Source organism: Pseudophryne corroboree, chromosome 5 (assembly GCF_028390025.1).
Source record: "Pseudophryne corroboree isolate aPseCor3 chromosome 5, aPseCor3.hap2, whole genome shotgun sequence".
In the NCBI taxonomy this organism is placed as follows: domain Eukaryota; kingdom Metazoa; phylum Chordata; class Amphibia; order Anura; family Myobatrachidae; genus Pseudophryne; species Pseudophryne corroboree.
This window is the reverse complement of record NC_086448.1, coordinates 769681138-769708796: the sequence shown is the minus strand read 5'-3', so window position 1 is coordinate 769708796 and position 27659 is coordinate 769681138. Positions and strand designations below refer to the sequence as shown.

General features: G+C 46.1%; 1 protein-coding gene across 39 annotated transcripts in view; it reads right to left on the bottom strand.

The window, feature by feature from the left end:
- RIMS2 (regulating synaptic membrane exocytosis 2) overlaps window positions 1-27659 on the bottom strand; it is a 995106-nt gene that overhangs the window by 588656 nt on the left and 378791 nt on the right. For all 39 annotated transcript variants that reach the window (XM_063924252.1, XM_063924259.1, XM_063924274.1 and 36 more), the window contains one exon: window positions 26603-26913. In XM_063924252.1, coding sequence (XP_063780322.1) covers window positions 26603-26913 — 311 coding nt within the window. The remainder of the gene's footprint in view (window positions 1-26602; window positions 26914-27659) is intronic.

The following is a 27659-nucleotide window of genomic DNA, read 5'->3' as shown; positions in this document are numbered from 1 at the left end:
GACCAGTGTTAAACATCACAAGTATTTGTGCAGAATAGGAAGACATTTATACACATCGGAATTGCCTTATTTATATTGATCTCTAGGGCTCTGGGTAATGATGTGCTGTTGATTATAGGACTCTGCACACTTTGCATTAGTGGGTGTCCAGTTTATCATAGTGTTGGTATTTCTACACTGCTGCATTTGCAGTATAATGTTAGTTTCTCAGTGTCAGCCTTTCATTGTGGCAGCATTTTATTTTCTCTCCGTCTCAGTTCTGTCTTTTCAACATCCAGAGTTCATAAGCAGCCAGGCAGGAAAGAACAAACGCCAGCAGCTGTGACAGGCTGTAAACAGGATTGCTGCAAACCGTCTAGTCTCATTTGCCAACGCTACAACTATCATTGCATTTATGTGCAAATTCTACACTAAACAACCACACCAACCAATTTACTTTTATTTATCTAGTGCATCTGATCCATTGGATGATATTACAAATATTTCTGTCGTTTCTTACACACTAGGGGGTAAATTACTAAGATGGGAGTTCCATTTAAGATGGGATGTTGCCTATAGCAACCAATCAGATTCTACTTCTCATTTATCTAGCACCTTCTAGAAGTTAATACCTGGAATCTGATTGGTTGCTATGGGCAACATCCCATCTTAAATAGAACTCCCATCTTAGTAAATGTACCCATAGGATTATTATGATTTGCTCATAAACTGGCTATTTCCAATGGAACATTGCTGGTCCTTGTGTAGCCTCAGAGGAAGTGAGACTACAAACCAGTTCCATTCCCCATGAGGGAACAAGCGCTGTCCACACACACTGTGATGTCACAGCTGATACTGGACACTTAATCATATATGACAACACTAGGATGGCCTGAAAACAACCTCTGGGCTTGATAATAATAATTATAGTGCATGTGAATAAGTGCGGACTGAAAACGAGCGGGCCTGAGGGGGTGTCCACCTTACCACTGCACGAAGAAGTCTTACTCATGCCAGAACTCAGTCAGCAACATCATCTAAAAGGACAAACATCCGTACATGGGGGGTCATTCCGAGTTGTTCGCTCTGTAAATTTTTTTGCATCGCAGCGATTTTCCGCTTAGTGCGCATGCGCAATGTCCGCACTGCGACTGCGCCAAGTAAATTTGCTATGCAGTTAGGAATTTTACTCACGGTTTTTTCTTCGTTCTGGTGATCGTAATGTGATTGACAGGAAGTGGGTGTTTCTGGGCGGAAACTGGCCATTTTATGGGAGTGTGTGAAAAAACGCTACCGTTTCTGGGAAAAACGCGGGAGTGGCTGGAGAAATGGAGGAGTGTCTGGGCGAACGCTGGGAGTGTTTGTGACGTCAAACCAGGAACGACAAGCACTGAACTGATCGCAGATGCCGAGTAAGTCTCGAGCTACTCAGAAACTTAACAGAGATGTCTTATCGCAACATTGCGAATCTTTCGTTCGCAATTTTAAGAAGCTAAGATTCACTCCCAGTAGGCGGCGGCTTAGCGTGTGTAAAGCTGCTAAAAGCAGCTTGCGAGCGAACAACTCGGAATGACCCCCATTGGGCCTAATTCAGTAAGGATTGCAAATTCTGCTAATTATTTGCAGTCCTTTGCCCATGATGAAGCAGAAATTGCGGTCGGCAAGCTGGGAAGTGTAGTTCCACAGAGAGGCCGCAGATTCAGTACTTATGCCTTAATCCATTACATTTCATACCCTGATAAATGGATGGTACCAGTTTGTTCACTAGTGACACAATGTTGCTTTGTAATATTGTTGTGGTGCTTGTGATAATGTTGTGCAGTATGCTGAATACTTATGTGTAAATTTGCTTTTCCACTCTACATGAACCACATCAAAAGAAGAAACTTTTTTCTTGATTCTAAGGGGTAAATTTACTAAGATGGGAGTTCTATTTAAGATGGGATGTTGTCAATAGCAACCAATCAGATTCTACTTCTCATTTATCTAGCACCTGCTAGAATATGGAGGGTAATTCAGGTTGAATCGCAGAGTGCGATCCAACCGGAATTTTTGCTTAAAAGATGTGGGCGCCTGCGGAGCGCCCGTCCTGCGCATGCGCCTGCATTTTCTGTGGGGGTCCGCAGAAAATGCAATTGCCTCTGTCTGTCAATCAGGCAGAGGCGGTCGTGGGGTACGGGCGGGCAACGCTCTATTCCCAGGGAGGCGACAGAGCGTTGCAGGGGCGGGGCGACCCGAACGGTGGGTGGTACGGAGCAAACAGGGGCTTGTCGGTGGCGGGGTCGTGGCGGCTGCGTGACATCACACGCAGCTGCCGTGACAGGTAAGATGGCGCCGGAACTCCTGCGGCCGCAGCTGAGCTGCGCCAGCAGGAGTCATCCTTAGTTTCTGCTGACAAGCAGAAATTGCAAAGCGATCGCAATTTCTGCTTGAAGCAGGGGGGGAGGCGCCGCTCAGCATGCTGGGCAGCCTTGCCCAGCGATGGGCGGCCCCCAGCATGCGACCAAAAGGATAGCAAATTCTACTGATTAGCAGAATTTGCTATCCTTACTAAATTAGCCCCATAATACAGTACCTGGAATCAGATTGATTGCTATGGGCAACATCCCATGTTAAATAGAACTCCCATCTTAGTAAATTTACTAACCAAGTGTGGCTGACCGATTATTTCTTTTCTAATTCTGTCAATGTACTAAATAATGAGTTATGCACTAAACTGCAGATTTACTGCAATGAGAGATGCCTGCAGTTACACAACAAGGCCAGCAGGGACAGGCACCCAGAAACTGCTCTCCCATGTAGACTGGTATTACTATTATTAGTGGCATAGTATTACAATTCCTGCTGCTGCCGCCATGTTACTGCTTGATGTTATTATTATTACAGGTGGTTATTTTTGGCATTATTAATTTTGGTAATTTACCATATTAATGCGCTTTAGGGGCTCATTTATTACAATATGCATTGTTTTTTCTTGTGGAATATGCTTTTATTGCAAAAGAAACATGAAATATACAAAACATTCAGCACTTCTCAAGAACGTGTCAGATATTAATAGCAAAGGGAGAGACAACAATAGGGTATTGCAATGGTTCAATAATAGGAGGGGCCCAGAGTGAGGCCAGAGGCCATCAGACCTCATTTAGTCTGGGCCGCAATAATCAATCTTCGACAATGTGCACGCTCAGTCACTGGCCAGCGCATGCGTCACTGGAGGCCGACAAAAGAATTTGCAAAACAGTAGCCTATAAGCTAACACCATCTGGAGATGGCATTAACTATTGGGCTACACTTGGTAAATCCGACTGCATAGTGGCAATGGAAGGGATCCTTAATATTTATTTGTACCCCTTAAATATTGAATGATAAATATGTCCCTTAATGTTGTAACTGGCATATATTGTCACTGCTGCCATTGTAAGCAGTATTACCCCTTTTGGTACATTACTGACCACTGAACACTATTATTATTTGTTTTTTTCCAATAAGTGTTTATTGATTTTAAAGTAATAACAAATTATAGAAGACAGCATGTATATTTCAAATGTTAGTACATCCGATAGGTATAAGCAATGACAGTATACATAGTTAGCATGGCCAGCTGTATATAAACTCTGTGACCAGGGCAGTACCTCGAATTCGAGGTCACATCAGGCCTCTCTAGGATAAAGCTGTCTCAACAAAACGTTTCTTAACACTAGAACAAATAAAGAAGACAGGACAGAGAAGAGTATAGGGTGGAAAAAAAAAGAGAGTCGAGAAGAGCGAGGGAGGGGGGGGGGGGGGGGGGGGAGGACAGTGTGGACTTGCCAGGTCCGGTCAGATCAGGGATCTGAAATAACAACCTCTGTCTCCAATCATTCATGAGAAAATAGTGGGGAATCATAAGCAGAAGGCAAGGCGAAGGGCCTAGGTCAATGCATCAATGTCGAGTAAGCATGTGAGGACTTAAATTCCAACCAAGGGGACCAAGTGGTCGTGAATCTTTGATTTGTCTCTGGTGTCACCCGCAACTCCTCCATAGTCATATACCAATCTACTCTGGCAACCCATTCCCTCATAGTAGGAGGTTCAATAGATCGCCAGCGAACCGGAATGACCGATTTGGCTGCGCTATTAAGAAACTTTAGTAAAGACTTTTTGTATGTCGACAGGGGCCATGAAACACAGTTGAGAAGCCAGAAGGCAGGCTCAGAGGGGACCTCCGGACCCACTATCAATTTTGAGGTTGCAATAACTTTATCCCAAAAGGGACGAAGTATGGAGCAATCCCACCAGATATGCATCGGGGAACCCGATTGAATATTACATCTCCAACACGTATCTGGTACATTGGGGAACATTTTAGCCAATGTTTGGGGACACCTGTACCATCGAGATAAAACTTTAAAATGCGTCCCTAGGACTGAGTAACTAGAGGAGCTGACAAAGGTGGCTCGGAAACTCTTCTCCCAGTCCTCCTCTGACAAATCTATCTGCATATCATGGCCCCAGTCCCTAGCATATTTAGGGAGATCTGGGAATTTGTTCACAATCAAAAGTCTATAACACTTCGATAGGAAGTGCAGTGGGCGAGAAGGTTCCAGGCATAAACTCTCGAAATCTGTTAATGGTCTAATCAGGGTTGGGCGTACAGTACTCCCCATGGCAAAATGTTTCAGTTGAAGGTATTTCCAAATCTCTGAAGGCGAGAGATTCCACTTTGATTGCATTAAGGGGGAGGGGATCATCTCTCCATGCTCCACCAGCTGGCCAACACGTGTCACCCCCACCAGTTTCCAGGAGTCAAATCCCCGGCCTGAGGCTGCCGGCGGGAAATCTGGGTTATAGAACAGTGGGGTCAGAGGAGAGTATTTAGAAGAAATATGCGGGAGAACCCTAAGTCTACTCCAGCGTGAAAGTGTAGGGCCAATAGTAGGATGGTCTATATGTGGTATGTTTGAGCGCCAGGGGTAGTAAGCAATGGGGGCAGGTAACACTGTTCCCTCAATATGGACCCATTGTTTTGTGTCGTGTGGGCGTGACCATTCCAGGATTCGATGGAGAATAATACACCTCATAATACAGTGTGAAGTGCGGTGAAAGCTAAACCAATTTGCACATGAACACTATTATTATTAGTGAGCATCACTACTACTGGTGGTCAGGGGAACAGCCAGCGTTTGACAGGGGGTGTCAGTGAAGATGGCACAACAGACTTCCAGGGATTTCAAAATCACCCAAAAATTAAATCTCAACTGGTTTCACAGTGAGTCATGTTTTGTCGGGTGTTTTTGGTGGTGGGGGGAGGGGGAGGGGCTTTGGTTATGATAAAAATGCATATAGACAGTTTTCTGAGCATGCACAGAGCCAATCTGCTTGTTTTAAACCAATGCTGGCCATACACTAGGTCGATATCATGTACGAATGTATGATGTCGACGCCTCATTCGATGTATCGTGTGCACGCATGTTTTGGGTATGATTACGATTCGATGTGCGTCCCGCTGGTCAAATGTCACATCCTCAGATCATACGTGCAGCCCATACTATCCATCATAATCGTATGCACATCATACCATGTTTTCTGCACATATGATGCATCGTACGATTCCCTGGACACAATCGATTGTTAACGACGAGTCGTTAGCACATTGTGTGTCATTCGAATGTCCCGGACCGCCAGAAGAGCTGCCGGGGAGGTTGAAGGGAAATCATGATATGACTCACAACAGATGCGGGTCGTCCTGATGTATGGCCAGCATAAAGGTGCCCTAACACTAGACGATATTATGAGCAATTTGTCCGTTTCCGACGGATCAGAACCACAAATCATTCATAATAGTGTAGATCGTTCAGTGCCTGTGGGGGTAATTCAGAGTTGATCGCAGCAGCAAATTTGTTAGCAGTTGGGCAAAACCATGTGCACTGCAGGTGGGGCAGATGTAACATGTGCAGAGAGAGTTAGATATGGGTGGGTTATTTTGTTTCTGTGCAGGGTAAATACTGTCTGCTTTATTTTTACACTGCAATTTAGATTTCAGTTTGAACACACCCCACCCAAATCTAACTCTCTCTGCACATGTTATATCTGCCCCCCAGGGAAATGCAGTTGTATGGGCCCATGTTTAGAGGCTTGGCCAACTTATAGTGTATGGTCTGGGACCCTTGATAAATATATAGCGTAAATACATAGTCCTGTACAGTATAAGGTAACCTATGTATAGTGTATAATTCAAGTGCTTAGTCTGGAACCTGATCCCTAGAGGAGGATGTGGGCATCCAGGCAGTGGGGCCCACTGGTGGTTTCCCCTGTACCAGGGATGTGCAGTCAGGGGAGGCAGTGCCTAGCCTGTCATTAATGATTAAAATAATACAAAGAAGATACTTATAACTAGTGATGAGCGGGTTCGGTTTCTCGGAAACCGAACCCCCCGAACTTCAGCCTTTTTACGCGGGTCCGAGCCATGCTCGGATTCTCCCGTGTGGCTCGGGTAAACCGAGCGCGCCCGAACGTCATCATCCCGCTGTCGGATTCTCGCGAGACTCGGATTCTATATAAGCAGCCGCGCGTCGCCGCCATTTTCACACGTGCATTGAGATTGATAGGGAGAGGACGTGGCTGGCGTCCTCTCCGTTATAGTAGAAAAGACACAGAGTGACTTAGTGTTATAATTGTGGGGAGGATTGGGGACGGGGAGCAGCTGTTAGGGAGTACAGTGCAGGGTTTTGATTATAATAGTAGTGACCACCAGTTTAATCCGTTGGTTCTCTGCCTGAAAAAAACGCTCCACCATATCTGTGCTCAGTGTGCTGCACTGCTGCATGATATATCTGTGCTGAGTGCACTGCTCACACTGCCTAATTGTGGGGACTGGGGAGCAGTTATAGCAGGAGTACAGTGCACAGTTTTGCTGACAGTGACCACCAGTCCAGTATACGTTTGTCTGCCTGAAAAACACTCCTGTGGTGGCTTTTTTTTTCTTCATACTAGTTTAGCAGTCTGCTGACAGTGTCCACCAGGTCCGTTATTATTATACAGTATATATATATATATAGCAGTACGGTAGGCCACGGCTGTACCTACCTCTGTGTCGTCAGTGCACTCGTCGTCCATAAGTAATATAATACTATACTATATCCATCCATCTACATTGTATACCTGTGGTGGCTTTTTTTTTCTTCATACTAGTTTAGCAGTCTGCTGACAGTGTCCACCAGGTCCGTTATTATTATACAGTATATATATATATAGCAGTACGGTAGGCCACGGCTGTACCTACCTCTGTGTCGTCACGTCAGTGCACTCGTCGTCCATAAGTAATATAATAATACTATACTATCCATCCATCTACATTGTATACCTGTGGTGGCTTTTTTTTTTCTTCATACTAGTTTAGCAGTCTGCTGACAGTGTCCACCAGGTCCGTTATTATTATACATTATATATATATATAGCAGTACGGTAGGCCACGGCTGTACCTACCTCTGTGTCGTCAGTGCACTCGTCGTCCATAAGTAATATAATAATACTATATTATCCATCCATCTACATTGTATACCTGTGGTGGCTTTTTTTTCCTTCATACTAGTTTAGCAGTCTGCTGACAGTGTACACCAGGTCCGTTATTATTATACAGTATATATATATATATAGCAGTACGGTAGGCCACGGCTGTACCTACCTCTGTGTCGTCAGTGCACTCATTGTCCATAAGTAATATAATAATACTATACTATCCATCCATCTACATTGTATACCTGTGGTGGTTTTTTTTTTTCTTCATACTAGTTTAGCAGTCTGCTGACAGTGTCCACCAGGTCCGTTATTATTATACATTATATATATATATAGAAGTACGGTAGGCCACGGCTGTACCTACCTCTGTGTCGTCAGTGCACTCATTGTCCATAAGTAATATAATAATACTATACTATCCATCCATCTACATTGTATACCTGTGGTGGTTTTTTTTTTTCTTCATACTAGTTTAGCAGTCTGCTGACAGTGTCCACCAGGTCCGTTATTATTATACATTATATATATATATATATAGAAGTACGGTAGGCCACGGCTGTACCTACCTCTGTGTCGTCAGTGCACTCGTCGTCCATAAGTAATATAATAATACTATACTATCCATCCATCTACATTGTATACCTGTGGTGGCTTTTTTTTTCTTCATACTAGTTTAGCAGTCTGCTGACAGTGTCCACCAGGTCCGTTATTATTATACAGTATATATATATATAGCAGTACGGTAGGCCACGGCTGTACCTACCTCTGTGTCGTCAGTGCACTTGTCGTCCATAAGTAATATAATAATACTATACTATCCATCCATCTACATTGTATACCTGTGGTGGCTTTTTTTTTCTTCATACTAGTTTAGCAGTCTGCTGACAGTGTCCACCAGGTCCGTTATTATTATACATTATATATATATATATAGCAGTACGGTAGGCCACGGCTGTACCTACCTCTGTGTCGTCAGTGCACTCGTCCTTAAGTAGTATAATAATACTATACTATCCATCCATCTACATTGTATACCTGTGGTGGCTTTTTTCTTCTTCATACTAGTTTAGCAGTCTGCTGACAGTGTCCACCAGGTCCGTTATTATTATACAGTATATATATATATAGCAGTACGGTAGGCCACGGCTGTACCTACCTCTGTGTCGTCAGTGCACTCGTCATCCATAAGTAATATAATAATACTATACTATCCATCCATCTACATTGTATACCTGTGGTGGCTTTTTTTTTCTTCATACTAGTTTAGCAGTCTGCTGACAGTGTCCACCAGGTCCGTTATTATTATACATTATATATATATATATATATAGCAGTACGGTAGGCCACGGCTGTACCTACCTCTGTGTCGTCAGTGCACTCGTCGTCCATAAGTAATATAATAATACTATACTATCCATCCATCTACATTGTATACCTGTGGTGGCTTTTAGTTGTGCGCATTAAAATATGGAGAACAAAAATGTGGAGGTTAAAAAAATAGGGAAAGATCAAGATCCACTTCCACCTCGTGCTGAAGCTGCTGCCACTAGTCATGGCCGAGACGATGAAATGCCATCAACGTCGTCTGCCAAGGCCGATGCCCAATGTCATAGTACAGAGCATGTAAAATCCAAAAAACAAAAGTTCAGTAAAATGACCCAAAAATCAAAATTAAAAGCGTCTGAGGAGAAGCGTAAAATTGCCAATATGCCATTTACGACACAGAGTGGCAAGGAACGGCTGAGGCCCTGGCCTATGTTCATGGCTAGTGGTTCAGCTTCACATGAGGATGGAAGCACTCATCCTCTCGCTAGAAAAATGAAAAGACTTAATTCAATATATATAATATATAAGATTCAATTCCTCCGTGGAGACATTCACCAGCAGCAATTGCCTCCAGAAAGTGCACGGGGACCTGAGATGGTGGATTCCAGTGGGGACGAATTAATAATCTGTGAGGAGGGGGCTGTACACAGTGAAAGGGGTGATGAATCGGACGATGATGATGAGGTGGACATCTTGCCTCTGTAGAGCCAGTTTGTGCAAGGAGAGATTGATTGCTTCTTTTTTGGTGGGGGCCCAAACCAACCAGTCATTTCAGTCACAGTCGTGTGGCAGACCCTGTCGCTGAAATGATGGGTTCGTTAAAGTGTGCATGTCCTGTTTATACAACATAAGGGTGGGTGGGAGGGCCCAAGGACAATTCCATCTTGCACCTCTTTTTTCTTTCATTTTTCTTTCCGTCATGTGCTGTTTGGGGAGTATTTTTTGGAAGGGCCATCCTGCGTGACACTGCAGTGCCACTCCTAGATGGGCCAGGTGTTTGTGTCGGCCACTTGGGTCGCTTATCTTAGTCACACAGCTACCTCATTGCGCCTCTTTTTTTCTTTGCGTCATGTGCTGTTTGGGGAGTATTTTTTTGAAGGGCCATCCTGCGTGACACTGCAGTGCCACTCCTAGATGGGCCAGGTGTTTGTGTCGGCCACTTGGGTCGCTTATCTTAGTCACACAGCTACCTCATTGCGCCTCTTTTTTTCTTTGCGTCATGTGCTGTTTGGGGAGTATTTTTTGGAAGGGCCATCCTGCGTGACACTGCAGTGCCACTCCTAGATGGGCCAGGTGTTTGTGTCGGCCACTTGGGTCGCTTATCTTAGTCACACAGCTACCTCATTGCGCCTCTTTTTTTCTTTGCGTCATGTGCTGTTTGGGGAGTATTTTTTTGAAGGGCCATCCTGCGTGACACTGCAGTGCCACTCCTAGATGGGCCAGGTGTTTGTGTCGGCCACTTGGGTCGCTTATCTTAGTCACACAGCTACCTCATTGCGCCTCTTTTTTTCTTTGCGTCATGTGCTGTTTGGGGAGTATTTTTTGGAAGGGCCATCCTGCGTGACACTGCAGTGCCACTCCTAGATGGGCCAGGTGTTTGTGTCGGCCACTTGGGTCGCTTATCTTAGTCACACAGCTACCTCATTGCGCCTCTTTTTTTCTTTGCGTCATGTGCTGTTTGGGGAGTATTTTTTTGAAGGGCCATCCTGCGTGACACTGCAGTGCCACTCCTAGATGGGCCAGGTGTTTGTGTCGGCCACTTGGGTCGCTTATCTTAGTCACACAGCTACCTCATTGCGCCTCTTTTTTTCTTTGCGTCATGTGCTATTTGGGGAGTATTTTTTGGAAGGGCCATCCTGCGTGACACTGCAGTGCCACTCCTAGATGGGCCAGGTGTTTGTGTCGGCCACTTGGGTCGCTTATCTTAGTCATCCAGCGACCTTGGTGCAAATTTTAGGACTAAAAATAATATTGTGAGGTGTGAGGTGTTGAGAATAGACTGTAAATGAGTGTAAATTATGGTTATTGAGGTTAATAATACTATGGGATCAAAATGACCCCCAAATTCTATGATTTAAGCTGTTTTTTAGGGTTTTTTGGAAAAAAACACCCGAATCCAAAACACACCCGAATCCGACAAAAAAAATTCGGTGAGGTTTTGCCAAAACGCGTTTGAACCCAAAACACGGCCGCGGAACCGAACCCGAAACCAAAACCCAAAACCCGAAAAATTTCCGGTGCACATCACTACTTATAACACATAGGGGGTCATTCCGAGTTGTTCGCTCGTTGCCGATTTTCGCTATACTGCGATTAGTCGCTTACTGCGCATGCGCAAGGTTCGCAGAGCGCATGCGCTCAGTTATTTTACACAAAAGTTAGGTATTTTACTCACGGCATAACGAAGCTTTTTAATCGCTGTGCTGATCGTAGTGTGATTGACAGGAAGTGGGTGTTTCTGGGCGGAAACTGGCCGTTTTATGGGAGTGTGCGAAAAAACGCAGGCGTTCGAGTTGCAAAACGCAGGAGTGGCTGGAGAAACATGGGAGTGGTTGGGCAAACGCTGGGTGTGTTTGTGACGTCAAACCAGGAACGAAAAGGACTGAGCAATGGCTGAGTAAGTCTGGAGCTACTCAGAAACTGCTAAGAAATTTCTATTCGCAATTCTGCTAATCTTTCGTTCGCACTTCTGCTAAGCTAAGATACACTCCCAGAGGGCGGCGGCTTAGCATGTGCAATGCTGCTAAAAGCAGCTAGCGAGCGAACTACTCTGAATCACCCCCATAGTCTGTGTCATAAGTATCTGCTTTGGCCTTTATATTAATTTAATTATTTCTTTGTACCTTTAAAAAAAAAAACCGTTAAAATAGTGTTTTGGAGGCACCGTTCTCGGTGCCTCCCGGTGTCAATTGTAAAAGAGCGGAAGCGGGGGGCGGGGCCAAACATCGGGCAGTAAAAGCCCATTCAGAAAATCACAGAAAGCGGCACTAGAAAGAACAAGTGCCTCTTTGACAGGGGCGTGCTTTCAGCCCATATGAAAGCACGTCCCTATCACTGAGGAAGATGTGATTGGGCAGTGGCGACTTGGGAAGGGGGGGGGTTTACATCAAGGCAGGTATCCACCCTGTCATCTTTTTTTATTTTATTTCATACATTATTTACAATACTATATGGCACGCGGCCGTCCCTGTCTGCCTACCCGCCCTCCGGCCGCCAGCCGCCTGTGTAGTTTGAGCCATCCCCCGTGACTTGTGGGGGTGGGAGGCTGTCTGTGCTGCTGGGACACCCCCTGTGATGGGGGGGGGGGGTTTGAGGAGCCTGGCTGTACCTTGTCACCCAGTACCTCCATCACCCACTTTCTCTCTGTCACCCTAATCATGTCATCCGCCATCTCCCTGTCACCCAATGTCTCCCTGTCACCGTGACACCATGTCACCCACTACCTCCATCACCCAATATCTCCTTGTCACCATGACCATGTCACACACTACCTCCATCACCCACTATCTCCCTGTCACCCCTGCGTCGCCAGTCACCCACTATCTCCCTGTCACCCCTGCGTCGCCAGTCATCCACTATCTCCGTGTCTCCCCTGCGTCGCCAGTCACCCACTATCTCCGTGTCTCCCCTGCGTCGCCAGTCACCCAATATCTCCGTCACCCCTGCGTCGCCAGTCACCCACTATCTCCCTGTCTCCCCTGCGTCGCCAGTCACCCACTATCTCCGTGTCTCCCCTGCGTCGCCAGTCACCCACTATCTCCCTGTCTCCCCTGCGTCGCCACTCACCCACTATCTCCCTGTCTCCCATGCGTCGCCAGTCACCCACTATCTCCCTGTCACTCCTGCATCGCCAGTCACCCACTATCTCCCTGTCTCCCCTGCTTCGCCAGTCACCCACTATCTCCCTGTCTCCCCTGTGTCACCAGTCACCCACTATCTCCCTGTCTTCCCTGCTTCGCCAGTCACCCACTATCTCCCTGTCACTCCTGCATCGTCTGTCATCCACTATCTCCCTGTCACCTCTGCGTCACAGTCACCCACTATCTCCCTGTCACCCCTGCGTCGCCAGTCACTCACTATCTCCCTGTCACCCCTGCATCACCAGTCACCCACTATCTCCCTGTCTCCCCTGCATCGCCAGTCACCCACTATCTCCCTGTCTCCCCTGTGTCACCAGTCACTCACTATCTCCCTGTATCCCCTGCATCGCCAGTCACCCACTATCTCCCTGTCTTCCCTGCGTCGCCAGTCACCCACTATCTCCCTGTCTCCCCTGCGTCACCAGTCACCCACTATCTCCCTGTCTTCCCTGCTTCGCCAGTCACCCACTATCTCCCTGTCACTCCTGCATCGTCTGTCACCCACTATCTCCCTGTCACCCCTGCGTCGCCAGTCACCCACTATCTCCCTGTCACCCCTGCATTGCCAGTCACCCACTATCTCCCTGTCACCCCTGCATCGCCAGTCACCCACTATCTCCCTGTCTCCCCTGTGTCACCAGTCACCCACTATCTCCCTGTCTCCCCTGTGTCACCAGTCACCCACTATCTCCCTGTCTCCCCTGCATCGCCAGTCACCTACTATCTCCCTGTCACCCCTGTGTCGCCAGTCACCCACTATCTCCCTGTCTCCCCTGCTTCGCCAGTCACCCACTATCTCCGTGTCTCCCCTGCGTCGCCAGTCACCCACTATCTCCCTGTCTCCCCTGCGTCATCAGTCACCCACTATCTCCCTGTCTCCCCTGCGTCGCCACTCACCCACTATCTCCCTGTCTCCCCTGCATCGCCAGTCACCTACTATCTCCCTGTCACCCCTGTGTCGCCAGTCACCCACTATCTCCCTGTCTCCCCTGCTTCGCCAGTCACCCACTATCTCCGTGTCTCCCCTGCGTCGCCAGTCACCCACTATCTCCCTGTCTCCCCTGTGTCACCAGTCACCCACTATCTCCCTGTCTCCCCTGCATCGCCAGTCACCTACTGTCTCCCTGTCACCCCTGTGTCGCCAGTCACCCACTATCTCCCTGTCTCCCCTGCTTCGCCAGTCACCCACTATCTCCGTGTCTCCCCTGCGTCGCCAGTCACCCACTATCTGCCTGTCTCCCCTGCGTCATCAGTCATCCACTATCTCCCTGTCTCCCCTGCGTCGCCACTCACCCACTATCTCCCTGTCTCCCCTGTGTTGCCAGTCACCCACTATCTCCGTGTTTCCCCTGCGTCGCCAGTCACCCACTATCTCCGTGTCTCCCCTGCTTCGCGGTCACCCACTATCTCCGTGTCTCCCCTGCTTCGCGGTCACCCACTATCTCCGTGTCTCCCCTGCGTCGCCAGTCACCCACTATCTCCCTGTCACTCCTGCATCGTCTGTCACCCACTATCTCCCTGTCACCCCTGCGTCGCCAGTCACCCACTATCTCCGGGGGGAGGTGGTGCACCAGCCAGAATATTGCCTAGGACATCAGAATAGTTGGTGCTGGCTCTGCCCAGTCCCGTAGCTTGCGCCCATCTCCACCTCACTTTCACTGCCCGTCTCTGTCCTACTCTGCCAGACTCCATGGCCAGTAACTAAAATAATGAGCTGCAACTGTCACCTAGTGCAGTACGGCCAGAGGGGGGAGGAGAGGCCACGATCCCCGCTCATCCCAGCTCCTCCCCTCTTTTTTCACTTTACCTCCGACCCTGTATTCCTGGCTGCAATTTCCACCGGCGATCCCCGGAGTTAACATCAAAGGAGGAGCCACGCTGCAGTTCTAGGCCCTGGACCAGGTAAGTAAATAGCAATATAAGTGTCACTCACTGCCTGTCCCCATCACCCTTTCGATCTATCTGTCACACTCTCACCTACTGCTGTTACGCTTTCCCTGGCATCACCCACTGCTGTCACCCTCTACCTGGCGTCACCCTCTCCTTGTCACCCACTGCTGTCACCCTTATACAGGAGTTCCATTAACTTAATAGTGCTGCATCCATAGCGCTATTAAGTTAATGGAAGCCCTGTACAACAAAATTGCATTCATGTCCTCCTTCCAGTCCCAAAGACTAGTTTTTTTTTTATTTGATAAAAATTTACAATATATTAGCCACCTGCTCATCACAAGATTGATGAGCAGGCAGGCTGCAGGCATTGGCGGCAGCGGCATCGGACTGAGATGCGAATTAGTGGCGGGGGGCCGGGTCAGTTGATGGTGGGTGATTTTGTAAGCCATTGGTGGGGGTGGTGGCCATTAGTGGTGGGGGTAGCGGCCATCAGGGACGGTTGCAGTAGTAGACATGGGCTCAGAGGCAGTAGCGGGCATTGGCTCGGCGGCGGTAGGGATCATCAGCAGGACTTGGCGGACATTATGGCTGCAGTGCCTCACCAGCCACTGACCTCGCCGCACGCCACTGCCCTGTACCCCTGTGGGCCAGTCCGCCCCTGTACAAGCCCAGGACCCATAACATGATATACAGTATGGTGACAGGTCTGATCTGCCTACTGTTGCCTACTTGCAAAAAGCGTAGCAGGAAACATGTGGAAAAGGTGGCTATGTACCATTTATATATATGAAATAATGTAATACTTTAGATCAGGGGTAGGCGACCTGCAGCACTCCTGCTATTGTGGACATACACATCGCAGCATGCCATGACACAGGTTATAGCATGCCATAACAGCAAAACTGTTTCTGGACATGCTGAGAGGTGTAGTTCAACAGCAGCTGGCGTGCCACAGGTTGCTTACTCCTGCTACGCAGAGTGGGGGTCAAACAGGTGCACCTGCGCCCATTGTGGCAAAGTAACGATTTTTGGTACTTTGTGCAAGCAAACGGGTCCTGCAGCATAGGACGCATGCCGGTATCAGACTGTCATTGATTGACAGCCTGATGCCATTTTAGGTGCCATGGGTGCCGTAAGTCACCCGATGTTGGTGCTTTGATCCGATGCTTCATCTTAGGACACAAGTCGGATCACTACTGCAGCAGGATACCTCTGCTTGTAATAGACGCCTCCCGCTGCATTACTATACAGTGCTATCACCCCTGCTTCCAAGGAGCCAGCAGTGATAGCACCTGTGACCGCACCTGAATGACCCCGGTGTTTCCATGAAGAATAAACTGACTCCATTTAAAAATGAAAAAAACTATTACTACTTCAACAAATAAAATCACATGAAACAAAGGGAATAAAAAATAAGGAAGACCGTAAAATGGTGGAAAGCTGCAGCTCTGTGCTAAGCTTGTGTAGATGTCAGAGCATACCAGCAGCATTCTCTTGTCCAATAGGAATTATGTCTGCGGCGTTCTAAGGTATCAGGGTGTGTTTACTGTGTTATATACACTGTGGCGCTGGCTATAGAGCACGAGCTTTAACACAGTGTTATTTCAGTCTGTGAGGCTGGACTCCGCTGGCTGCTATGAGCTGCTTGGGTTCTACATATGCACATAAGTACCTTTGAGCGCTATCTGACCTATATAATTTTTCTCTGTCCAATACATTTCTGCTGATTTGGGCTTAAAATACTTCTAACTGCAAGTACTGTAGGAACCTTTATTTAGCCTCTTGCTACTAGTGGAGCAGCTGATAAACCTGAATTTGGGATTCTGGAACACAGGGATGCAGTATGAAACGAGAGTCTGATACTCGTCCTACACTGTGTCGCAAGAGGATGAAGTGTTTCAGCACAGGGAGCGGTCGCTCCCCCCAGGGGCGGACTGGGGCACAGCACAGGGGAAATCCCTGGTTGGCCCCATTGCCTGAGCGCCCCACCCCTTCCCCTATTATCAGGCTCCAGTCTGTGTTCCCAAATTATACATTGTTACTCTATCATAGGATCAGTTAATGTATATGGTCTCTAATGGCTCGCCAAGCCTCTGGGGGGGCTGGACCTCACCCACCCTGTGTTAATTGGCCACTCCCCTTAAGCATAGACCCCTGCCATTGCATTCTCCTGGTGGGCCCTTCCTGCTTTAGCCTAACAGTCTGGCTCCCCCAGTACCCTCCTTGGCTACGTCATTACTGGTGTTATATCACCGAGTACTATAACTAGTGATGGACATTGTTGTTACTGCTGAGATATTACTGAGCAGCAATAGTAGCCATTTACCTATCAGTGTACATTATTGCTACTCCTGCCACTCAGTGCGAAGAGCCATAGCCAATCGGTATATGGGTGGATCTTCCTGATAATGTACAGGCCAGGGTTGCGGTTAAGGCAAATAGTGAGTAAAGTATTATGTCCTGTTTTTGCTTTTTCAAATATTAGGAAGTTATGAGGCTTCTTAAGGGTGGCTAGTGGCTAGCATTCAGTGGTGGGGATTTCAATTAGCTCACTAGGCCATGCATAATGCATTGGGGGGAGAAGAAGAAGGAAGAGGAGGAAGAGGAGGAGGAGGAGAAAGAGGAGGAAGAGGAGGAGAAAGAGGAGGATGAAGAAGAAGGAAGGAAGGAAGGAAGGAAGGAAGGAAGGAAGGAAGGAAGGAAGGAAGGAAGGAAGGAAGGAGAAGGAGAAGAGGAAGAGGAAGAGGAGGAAGAAGAAGAAGAAGAAGAAGCATTTCTTTATTGATTTATATAAATAATGTGAGTCCCAACATTATTGAATGTCAGGCAGCAAACAGAGAAACTTCACACAGATAGGGCCCTGCTTGGAACCAAACCCATGACCCCAGCGCTGTGAACAGTGCTAATGACTGTAGCAGGATGATGCCCAATAAAAAGGATCGCCTGTCTTTGTTCTTTGTTCTAGCATTATTACTGGACAGTATTTTTTTTTTTTATTCTTCATGTGACCTGAGTGCTTACATAGATACAACAAAAATCAACATACATTCAAAGCTAATTTAAGTGTGTTAGATAATTCTGTTATTATATAACTGGTCTCCAGGCTTTCACCAGAACCCTCTGTCTACTAGCAGTAAATCAATGTGTACACTTTTAATGGCCTCCGCTGAGAATACGCGTCAGAACTCTATGGGTGACGATTTATCACAAAGTTGCTTCATTAACTCGGCGAAGGCAGTAGTGTCAAAGACGCACGATGCTTAGGACCGGAGCAAAGTCAAAGCGAAATACTTTAACGTAGTACACAGTGTTAGAAATCTAATCATCCTTAAAAGATCAGGAGTTTAATCTTCCTCATAAGACTTAACTATCTCTTTAATTTCAGCACTGATCTTATTCCTTATTTCTGGGATTCTAAAGAAATGCTGGACAAAGCACAGTGCAATTTACTAGTCTGCCTAGTCCTTACGGTGCTCGTGATTGTGGACCTGAGTCTCCTCCGTACATAGGGGGTCATTCCGAGTTGATCGCACGGGGCAACTTTTTGCTGCCCGTGCGATGAACTAGACGCCGCCTACATGGGAGTGTATATCTGCATAGCAGGGCTGCGATCGCTTGTGCAGCCCTGCTATGCTAAAAAAGTTTCCTGTAAAAGATGACCAGGGTAAGAGTTACTTACCCTGTGCGATCAATCCAGCGATGCAGGTCCTGGAGTTGACGTCAGACATCCAGACGCCTGGACACGCCTGCGTTGGACTCACCACTCCCCGAAAACGGTGAGTTGCCACCCGGTCCGCCTTCCTCCTGTCAATCTTCTTGCGGTCACCGCTGCGACCGCTTTCCTCGCTAGCGGCATCGCTGGGCAACGACACGCATGCGCAATGCGGCCACCGCACATGCGCAGTACCGACCCGATCGCACGGCTGCGAGGAAACGACCCCCATAGGCTTACCATAGCATCCCTTTATACAGAGAAACTCATGGATTACACAGGTTCTGCGACTAATTAAAACCAGGTGACATGCAGCCTTGAAGTTAGCCAGCCACAGAACCTGTGTAATTCATGAGTGTCCCGATTTAGGGGGACATTTACTAAGCAGTGATAAGAGCGGAGAAGTGAGCCAGTGGAGAAGTTGCCCCATCAACCAATCAGCAGCTCTGTAAGATTTTATAGTATGCAAATTATAGATGTTACTTCAGTGCTGATTGGTTTCCATGGGTAACTTCTCCACTGGCTCACTTCTCTGCTCTTATCACTGCTTAGTCCCCCATAAAGCGTTATATAGTAAGTTTATCCATACTTGTCTTTCATTTCTGGTGCCGTTATTATATACACCACCACTGTGTGAAGCACCTATGCAGCAGAGGGACAGAGTAACACCTTGTTATACAGTTCACAGGAAGACCTTTGTTTGGCTCGTGTTTGGTCAATAAATCCTTTTAGTTAATTGTCTTATATGTGAAGCCATATGTTTTAACCAGGGTACAATCTCTCGCAAAGACCCTAGAACACGTATAAATTATTTCACAAAATATACAGGACGGGGCAGTCGGATTATTGTAAGTGTACAAATATATCCCACCGTAACATAAATGTAATATTTTACCTTTATTTAGAATGTGATTCTTGGTCCTTTATAAAGGATCTTAAATTAATATATAGTTTGTGATTTATTTATTTATTTATTTTGTATCAAATGAGTAGGAAGGTCAGCTGCAGATATGTAACATAGTATTTCTGCTTAACAATGATATACAACAGCAAAGTAATTAATAAATGGTGTAAGCTGGAGTGTGTAGACTGAAAAAGCTGAAAGGTCCTAATACAGAACTTTGAGTCACACCCACAGGGAAACCCACAATGGTATCAGGTTAAAATGTAGACAGTGACCATAATGTTGTACCCAGATCGTCGACACTAGAATGTCACCATTGGGCGACATGTCGACAGACACCATGTCAACCATCTCAGAATGCTGACACTAAAGCGCGTTGAGTCCTGTTAGAGAAAGAGCGCTATATAAATAAAATTATTATTATTAAAGTATAGGCACTGCCAGGAGGGTTAGGGTTAGGCGGGTGTGGTATGCAAGGTCGACAGTAACTAGGTCAACAGGGTCTCTAGGTCGACAGGTCAAAAGGTCGACATGAGTTTAAAAAAAAAAAATTGGTGTTGTTTTCTCCGTTGAGTGACCGGGAACCCTAATTAGTGCACCGTGTCTCCTCTTCTGACAAGGTTACTATTCCCAGTCGTAGTCCGCGTGGATCGTTAAGTATGAAAAAGGTCAAAAAAAGAAAATAAATTGTGAAAAACTCATGTCGATCTTTTGACCTGTCGACCTAGAACATGCCGATCTAGAGACCCTGTCGACCTAGTTACTGTCGACCAATAGTGGTTGACCTAGTTACCGTCGACCTAGAGACCGGATCCTGGGTTAGGCACTAGGGGAAGGTTTAGGGGTAGAGATTAGGGTTAGGGACAGGGGGCTAGATGTACAAAGCCTTGGAGAGTGATAAATAGCACGTGATAAAGTACTAGCCAATCAGCTCCTAATTGCCATGTTACCGTACTTTTTTAGGAAAATGACAGGAGCTGGTTGATTGGTACTTTATCACTCTCCACTTTAACACTTTTCAATGAGAGAGAGAACACCGCTCGTCAGATGGACTGCTACTCACATGCTCGCCGGGACATGGAAGACACCGCTGGAGACGCTGCTACCACTGGGACCAGGTAAGTGACCGCTGGGCCACCAGGGACTTTATGTATACATTCTATCATGCTGACATTTCATCTCTGTCGACATGAAGAACATTAACGTGGTCACTGTTGACATGCTCAGCATGCCGACATTTGACCATGTTGACATTGTTATGTCAACTTTATGAATGCCGATTTGATGACTGTTGACCTTCCACTGTTCCCATAATAACCAATCCTGCAGCTCGTAGAAAGTGGGCCATTAGCAATCACCTGCTGATCACCTCAATGATCTACCTGACAGTGATCTGGGGGCAGATGTATTAAGCCTGGAGAAGTGATGAAGCAGTGATAAGTGCAAGGTGATAACGCACCAGCCAATCAGCTCCTGTCATTTTTCAAATCTGTAATGATTGGCTGGTGCGTTATCACCTTGCACTTATCACTTCTTTATCCCTTCTCCAGGTTAATACATCTGTCCCCCCAGTTATTTACTGACCCCATATTGTCTGCGGTATTGCAGAATGTGTGGCCAGCGTAAAGCTGTGAAATGATGTGGTTGTTAGATTGAAGCGACTAATAAACAGTGCAAATAAGCATCGGTAACAGGTTCTCTTTAATAGTATAAGGACTAGCGTATATGACATGGGCTGCACCTGTCCCGGCTCTGACTGGTTGCATGCAGCCTAATGTGATTTGTAAATCGGGAGCTGCAGCCCACGCGTCATGTAACACACACAACCACCAAGCACACCACACATCCACTTGTCGTGCCACAATGCTCAGTTTATAGCTGCCTCAGCTACCTAGAAGCAGCAGCACGCCTGTATCGGTTTCCTGCTATGCATGAAAGACAAACCAACACCAATACTGTAACATGGCGACGTTCTAATCCCTGCGACAATATTCCATGTTTCTTTTTGTGCAAACACTCATTTGAGTGCGGTGAACGGTCAAACTCAGAGCATTAAAGCAGATCTGAGTCAACGACATTTATCCTTGCGATTGCTTTCGCCAACATACTGAGATCCCGGGAACTTTTACGCAGTCGTACTCCTGCTTCTTTAATCCAATCCCAGTGGTTACTCTTTTCCGTACCAAGATAGCGCAGAAAAGATTAATAATAACGAAAAAAAAAATTGTTTTTATGGCAGTTATTAATTAATGACAGTGACCTTTCTCCGTGGTTTGGATTAGCTGACACACAATTACTAGCTGCATTCAATGGCTCGGTGACATTTCCACGCGTTACTGATCCACGTGCAGAGGAGAGAGGAGAAGAGGGAAAATATCAGCATTTGCAGGAAGGACGGCACAGAAACGGCCATTGTGCACATACACATCTATGGCCCTCATTCCTAACTGATCGCTCGGTAGCTACTTTTAGCAGCCGTGCAAACGCATAGTCGCCGCCCACGGGGGAGTGTATTTTCGCTTTGCAAGTGTGCGAACACCTGTGCAGCCGAGCTCTGCAAAAACAGTTTGTGCAGTTTCTGAGTAGCTCTGAATTTACTCAGCCCTTGCAATCACTTCAGCCTGTCCGGTCCCGGAATTGATGTCACACACCCGCCCTGCAAACGGCCAGACACGCCTGCGTTTTCCCTACCACTCCCAGAAAATGGTCAGTTGACACCCATAAACGCCCTCTTCCTGTCAATCTCCGTGCGAATGGATTCTTCGTTAAAACCACCGCTCAGCAACGATCCGCACTGTACCCGTACGACGCGCGTGCGCATTGCGGTGCATACGCATGCGCAGTAGAAAGATGATCGCTGCGCTGCGAAAATCGTCCGTGAGCGATCAACTCGGAATGACCCCCTATATACGGATGTCTCCATCCATGGTGTAAGACTGAGGGGGGGCCGATTATCTAAGGAAGGAGATGGCAGCTGATTTACTGAAGAATAAAGTTGACACTGGACAGCTGCGGAGCCTAAACTTGGTTTATATTGTGTCCAGGCTAAACCCGGGTTGGCAATATTAGTAATATTCTTCAGGAGCATGAAAGGGAGGGGTTACTCTAAACAGGAAACAGAGAAAAGGTATCCAAATAATTTCAGCAATCAGACTTGAACACTACTGGCATAAATACGGTCAAACCTCCGAAAATGCCATTTTCTGAGGTTTGGCTGCATTTCTCATATGCACCAAGCTCTAAAATCTTGGGCCCGGTAGGCAATGCCATCTGTAGATGGCATCGCATAATAGAAGCCTATGGTTTCTTTTTGCAATGTGCACTGAGAGGTATCTGATCAGATACCTCCCAATACCACATACAGCGAACGTCATCTGCCAAGCGCAGAAGGACTCCTGGGTCACAAACATGAAAGTTTTTGCTTTGCAGAAAGACAACTGTTATCAGGAGAGCTGTTTGTGATTTTTTTCAAGCATACTTTTTGCCCTTTACTTTGGCGCAATACAAACAAATAAAACTAGTCTCCTCTTTACCCTCCTCAGTGGCAAATGCAGGATTTCAGGACGGGGGTTCCAAATGCAATCCACAATCTCTCACTCTGCGGAAAATTGGAGCAAGTGCGGGAGTCTGGGGGATCGGTAGTAGAACCTAGTAGTACTAACCCTGGACATTAATGTAAACATTGGTCTTTTATTTATGTATTAGCAGTTTCTTATATAGCGCAGCATATTCCGTTGCGCTTTATAATTAGAACAACAGTTATAGAACAAAACTGGACCAAGACAGACAGACATAGCGGTAGGAAGGCCCTGCTCCCAAGCTTACAATCTATAGGGAAATAGGTATTGATACACAAGGATAGATGCTACCTATTGCATAATGGTCCACCAGATTGCTAGGCTCTTAATGGGTTGTATGAAATGATCACCCCGCAATGTTGGAAGAAAAAATATGTGAGGTTATGTGGACTGTACAGAGAGGATGTATTTACTGTAGATAGGGAAGCATTGAAGGTTATGTTGGTGGGTCTGGAATTTGATAGGCTTGTCTGAAGAGGTGAGTTTTCAGGGACCGTTTAAAGGTTTGGAGTGAAGAGATGTATGTTCGTGCAGTTTGGTTAATAGTCTTGTACGTAAGTAAAAGTATTTTAAATTTAAATTTAACACGGTAGAATACAGGTAACCAATGGAGGGACTGACAGAGCGGATCAGCAGACGAAGAACATCTAGCAAGGAAGATTAGCCTCGCAGCTGCATTCTGAATGGATTGTAGTGGTGAGAGCCTATGTTTGGGAAGACCAGTAAGGAGACTATTACAATAATCAATGCGGGAGATGATGAGTGCACAGATTAGAGTATTTGCAGTGTCTTGTGTAAGATAAGGACGTATTTTGGATATGTTTTTAAGGTGCATGTAACATGATTTAGAGACAGATTGAATGTGTGGAACAAAGGACAGATCAGAGTCAAGGATGACACCTAGGCAGCGAGCTTGTGGGGTAGGGTGGATAGTCGAATTGTCAACAGTTAAGGAGATATCAGGTTGGTAACTACTCTTGGCTGGTGGGAAAATAATTAATTCTGTTTTGGAAATGTTGAGTTTGAGGTGGCGAGATGACATCCAAGATGAAATGGCAGACAGGCAATTCAGTGACACGAACCAATACAAATGGTGATAAATCTGGGGAGGGGTTCACTACGATATGCCGACAGTGTGGTGAGCGCAAATGAGCCCCTTGCGGGCTCGCTGCGCTCGACATGCTACGGGCACGGTGACGCGCTACGCGCGCCACACTATTTTATTCTCCCTCCAGGGGGGTCGTGGACCCCCACGAGGGAGATTAAGTGTCGGTATGCCGGCTGTCGGGATCCCGACACCGGTATACTGTGCGCCGGGATCCCGTCAGTCGGCATACTGAAGACCACCCCTGGGGAGGATAGGTAGATTTGCGTATCATCAGCGTACAAATGATACTGAAATCCGAAGGAGCTGATTAGTTTACCAAGAGATGAGGTACAGATTGAGGAAAGCAGAGGACCTAAGACTGAGTCTTTTTATATACTGGATACTGTATGGAATACAGTATTAATATTTAACACTATAGATGGTCTGTAGTATAGCCTGTATCAAACATATTTAAATAATATAAATAAGTGGTCAGGAGAAGGATAAACATACCATAATGAAGAAATACATACACAAACATATTAGAACCAATACTGCACTTTCTAAGCACACATTCTCCCACCTCATGGTAAGGGTCCTGTCTCTTCTTCCTGGTAGCTACTCTCTGGTCCAGTGCACGGACTCAGATCCACATACACAGCAAACTTTGTAGAAGAAGCTGGGCATGTACAGAAGCTCTGTTACTGTTTACTATTGCTATTGTCAAAATTTGAGCCACTTGCTATGAGGAGGGGGGTTTCCGGGCAACCGGAACCCCCCCTCCCCCCGCTACACGTTTGCCTATGCTCCTCATCTGTAGCAGTAAGCTAAAATCCAGCAAAAACTGAGACTTCTATTATAATTATATATAAAAAAAGGTTTACATACAAACATATATATTGAAATTTTTTTGCACACCTCTAATGCAGACTCATGACACATTAATTAGGTATTGAGCAACTACCGGCTTTTTAAATGTCAAATGATTACTTGAATGTTAAGTTCTAACACACTGGATCCTTACTCATTATAAAATGCTTAAAATACCAATAAAAATGAAAACAGCAGGATTTCAGATAATGGATATATACAAAGAGATGGCTGCACCTTATAATTATTTTATTTGACATTATTACAGTTATTCAGACCACAACATAGGTAAACTTATGATCTAATGCAGACTAATAATGTATGCAGAACACATAGAAGCTGATTCAGAATTGAGCGCAAGTCAGTTTTGTGGACTTATGTGTTTTCTCGCTCTCTCTGGACATGAGTGTAAAAAACTATGAGCAATTGGCAGTTCCGTTGCAACTCCAGCATGGCCGAAATAAGCCTTGGACTGGCCCAGGGCACTTAAAAAAAAGGGGGCCCTGGCGAAAGGGGGGGGGGGGGGGGGACGATGACACATTAGATTATGCATACCTCCCAACATGACCCATTCCATGAGGGACAAAATGCTCTGCACCTGGACTTCCCTTTTAATATAAGACTGGCATCACCAGTATTGAACTATTTCATTCATAAGAAAGGTGCTTCAACGCAGTCAGAAGTGGAGCAGATGCTGAGATGCTGGAATCCCTGAATAACTTGCAGCTCTCTCCCCCCTCCTATCTCTCCTCTGGTTATGAAGCTCCATCGGTAGGTCATGATACCACTGTGTCTCTACCTGCACTGCATACTGTCCTTATCGCATTCTATCTGCCTGTTTCTGCTGCTACACAAGAGGGAGAGCTAGTGATGTCAGTGTGCTCCGGACGGGGGGCACAAGGAACAGTATCTCCCTTAATCTGGCTATGAAGTTGCGGCTGAAGTGGTGGAACTGGTTGGTAATGAGACCTTTCGCACATAAGTCAAGTTTATCAATGCCATGGTGAGAGAGTTGTGAGCTATGCAGAATTGTGTGTTTTTGAAATATGACTGCTTTCGGGCGGATCTTTTGCAGCAGGGACATTGCTGGTGCAGAGATGTGTATAATTCTGTATACTGGCATATATTTGCGTTTAGTTTCCTGCATGCAATACGATAATACAGATGTGTCCTTGTACACCCAGCATGACTGAGGTGCTCCTAGACGAGTAGAATATCTACTTTCTCTTAAAATTTTGCAACTTAGTTGCATTGCAGGCGCAGCAAAAAGCTGCTTGCAGTGTACCAGGGTTGCTGGTCTGCGCACAGAAACAGGTACAGCACACGGACACTGGCGCAGATGAAGCACAACAGAACTCGGCAGGAGAAAAAGCCGCGGACGCCCATATCGCAACCCCTTTTATACAGGCACAGATTCAGTCACACATAGTAAATCCCAGCGGTCAGTGTATACTAGCAACATAGTTTTGTCGCTTCTGGTTGTTTTATTCATGCAAATTATTTATGCCTATTTGGAGCAGAAGAGACGCTCAGTGCACAAGTTACCCAAGTCACACAGGACCTGGCGACCAGTGTATGGGGACTCATCTGTATTTGGGGTCAACTTGCACTGAATGCTACATGGCCCCCCTTTTCACAGTACAATGAGTATCAATCTGCTGTAACCAACAGCAACCAATCTGAGGCTTGATTTTGTTGTTATGGGTTACAGCAGTATTTCTCAAACATGATCACCATACCCCTAGCAGTCCAGGTTTTAAGGATAAGCATGCTTGAGGATAGTTGATTTAATTAGAAGCTGAATTTGGCAATATGTAATTAGGTTATAAAAGAAAAACAAGCATCATAAAATGACACAGTACAACAGAGGATGAGCCAAGAGATGATTATTATTACCTGTCGGATGGTAGATCACTTGCAGTTGAGTGTTTTACTCCAGAGCCATTCTTAATGGAGTCTTGCCGTACGATCCCTTGTGACCTGCTCTTGTCTGAGGCTGGTGTTATTAAGTCCCCTGAGGGTCCCTGGTATTGGGACGGCTCTTGTAGCTTAGCCTTTTTCTCCTGAGGTGCTTCTTCGTTCTGGAGTCCCGGCTGGGCCTCTTCGCCGGCCTTCTGTGCTGTGTTTGACCCACTGCTGTAGAACCAGGCTCCTGATTTTGTGAGGATTTCTTGTTGTTTTCGGCACAAATTACATACCCACATTACCTACATGCCAAGAAGAGAAGACAGAAAGTTAATCAGGGAAATGTTAGTTTTCATCTAATATTGCAGCAGTTTCCTGCAGTTCTGCTTGTGTCATGCAAGAGAACATCACAAATCATTGTGCCCAGCAGGCTTGCAATGAAATGAGTTTGCATTATACAAAGGTACAGAAGGAGATCACTCTCCAGGTCTATTACTCCATTTTGCTGCAGAAATCACATATTGAATGTCCTACCACATATTTACTAATTTAACATTATACCGAGTAATAACTTATAGTCACAGTAAAGTGCTTTAAAGGTAAAACAATATGTGAAAATTATACAGTAGAGCCTGAAGCCTAAGCCGAGACGTAAATGGGTGTTCCACCTTGAGATGACTTTAACTTGACTAAATTATGTTATCTAACATCCTGCTATAGTATATAGCCAGGACCTGCTAATTGTAAGGTGATCTAGGCTGCTGCCTGAGGTCCGGTTGCCTCTTGGGGCCCATACACTGGCCAGAGATTCTTTTTTATTTTTGTATTAATAATATTATTACCCTGTTGAGGCCCTCACGTGTTCTGATCTGGAGTGATATGGGCCACTAAGTGCTCCAGAAGTGTAGGGGTCGGACCTAGCCTAAAGGTAGATATCTCCACCATTATTGTGAAGAGATTAGGGGGCACACAAAGGAGACATGCATAAAAACACAACTTTAATAGTAACAAACATCTAAGTTTTCAAATACAGATAAGTGACCAGACT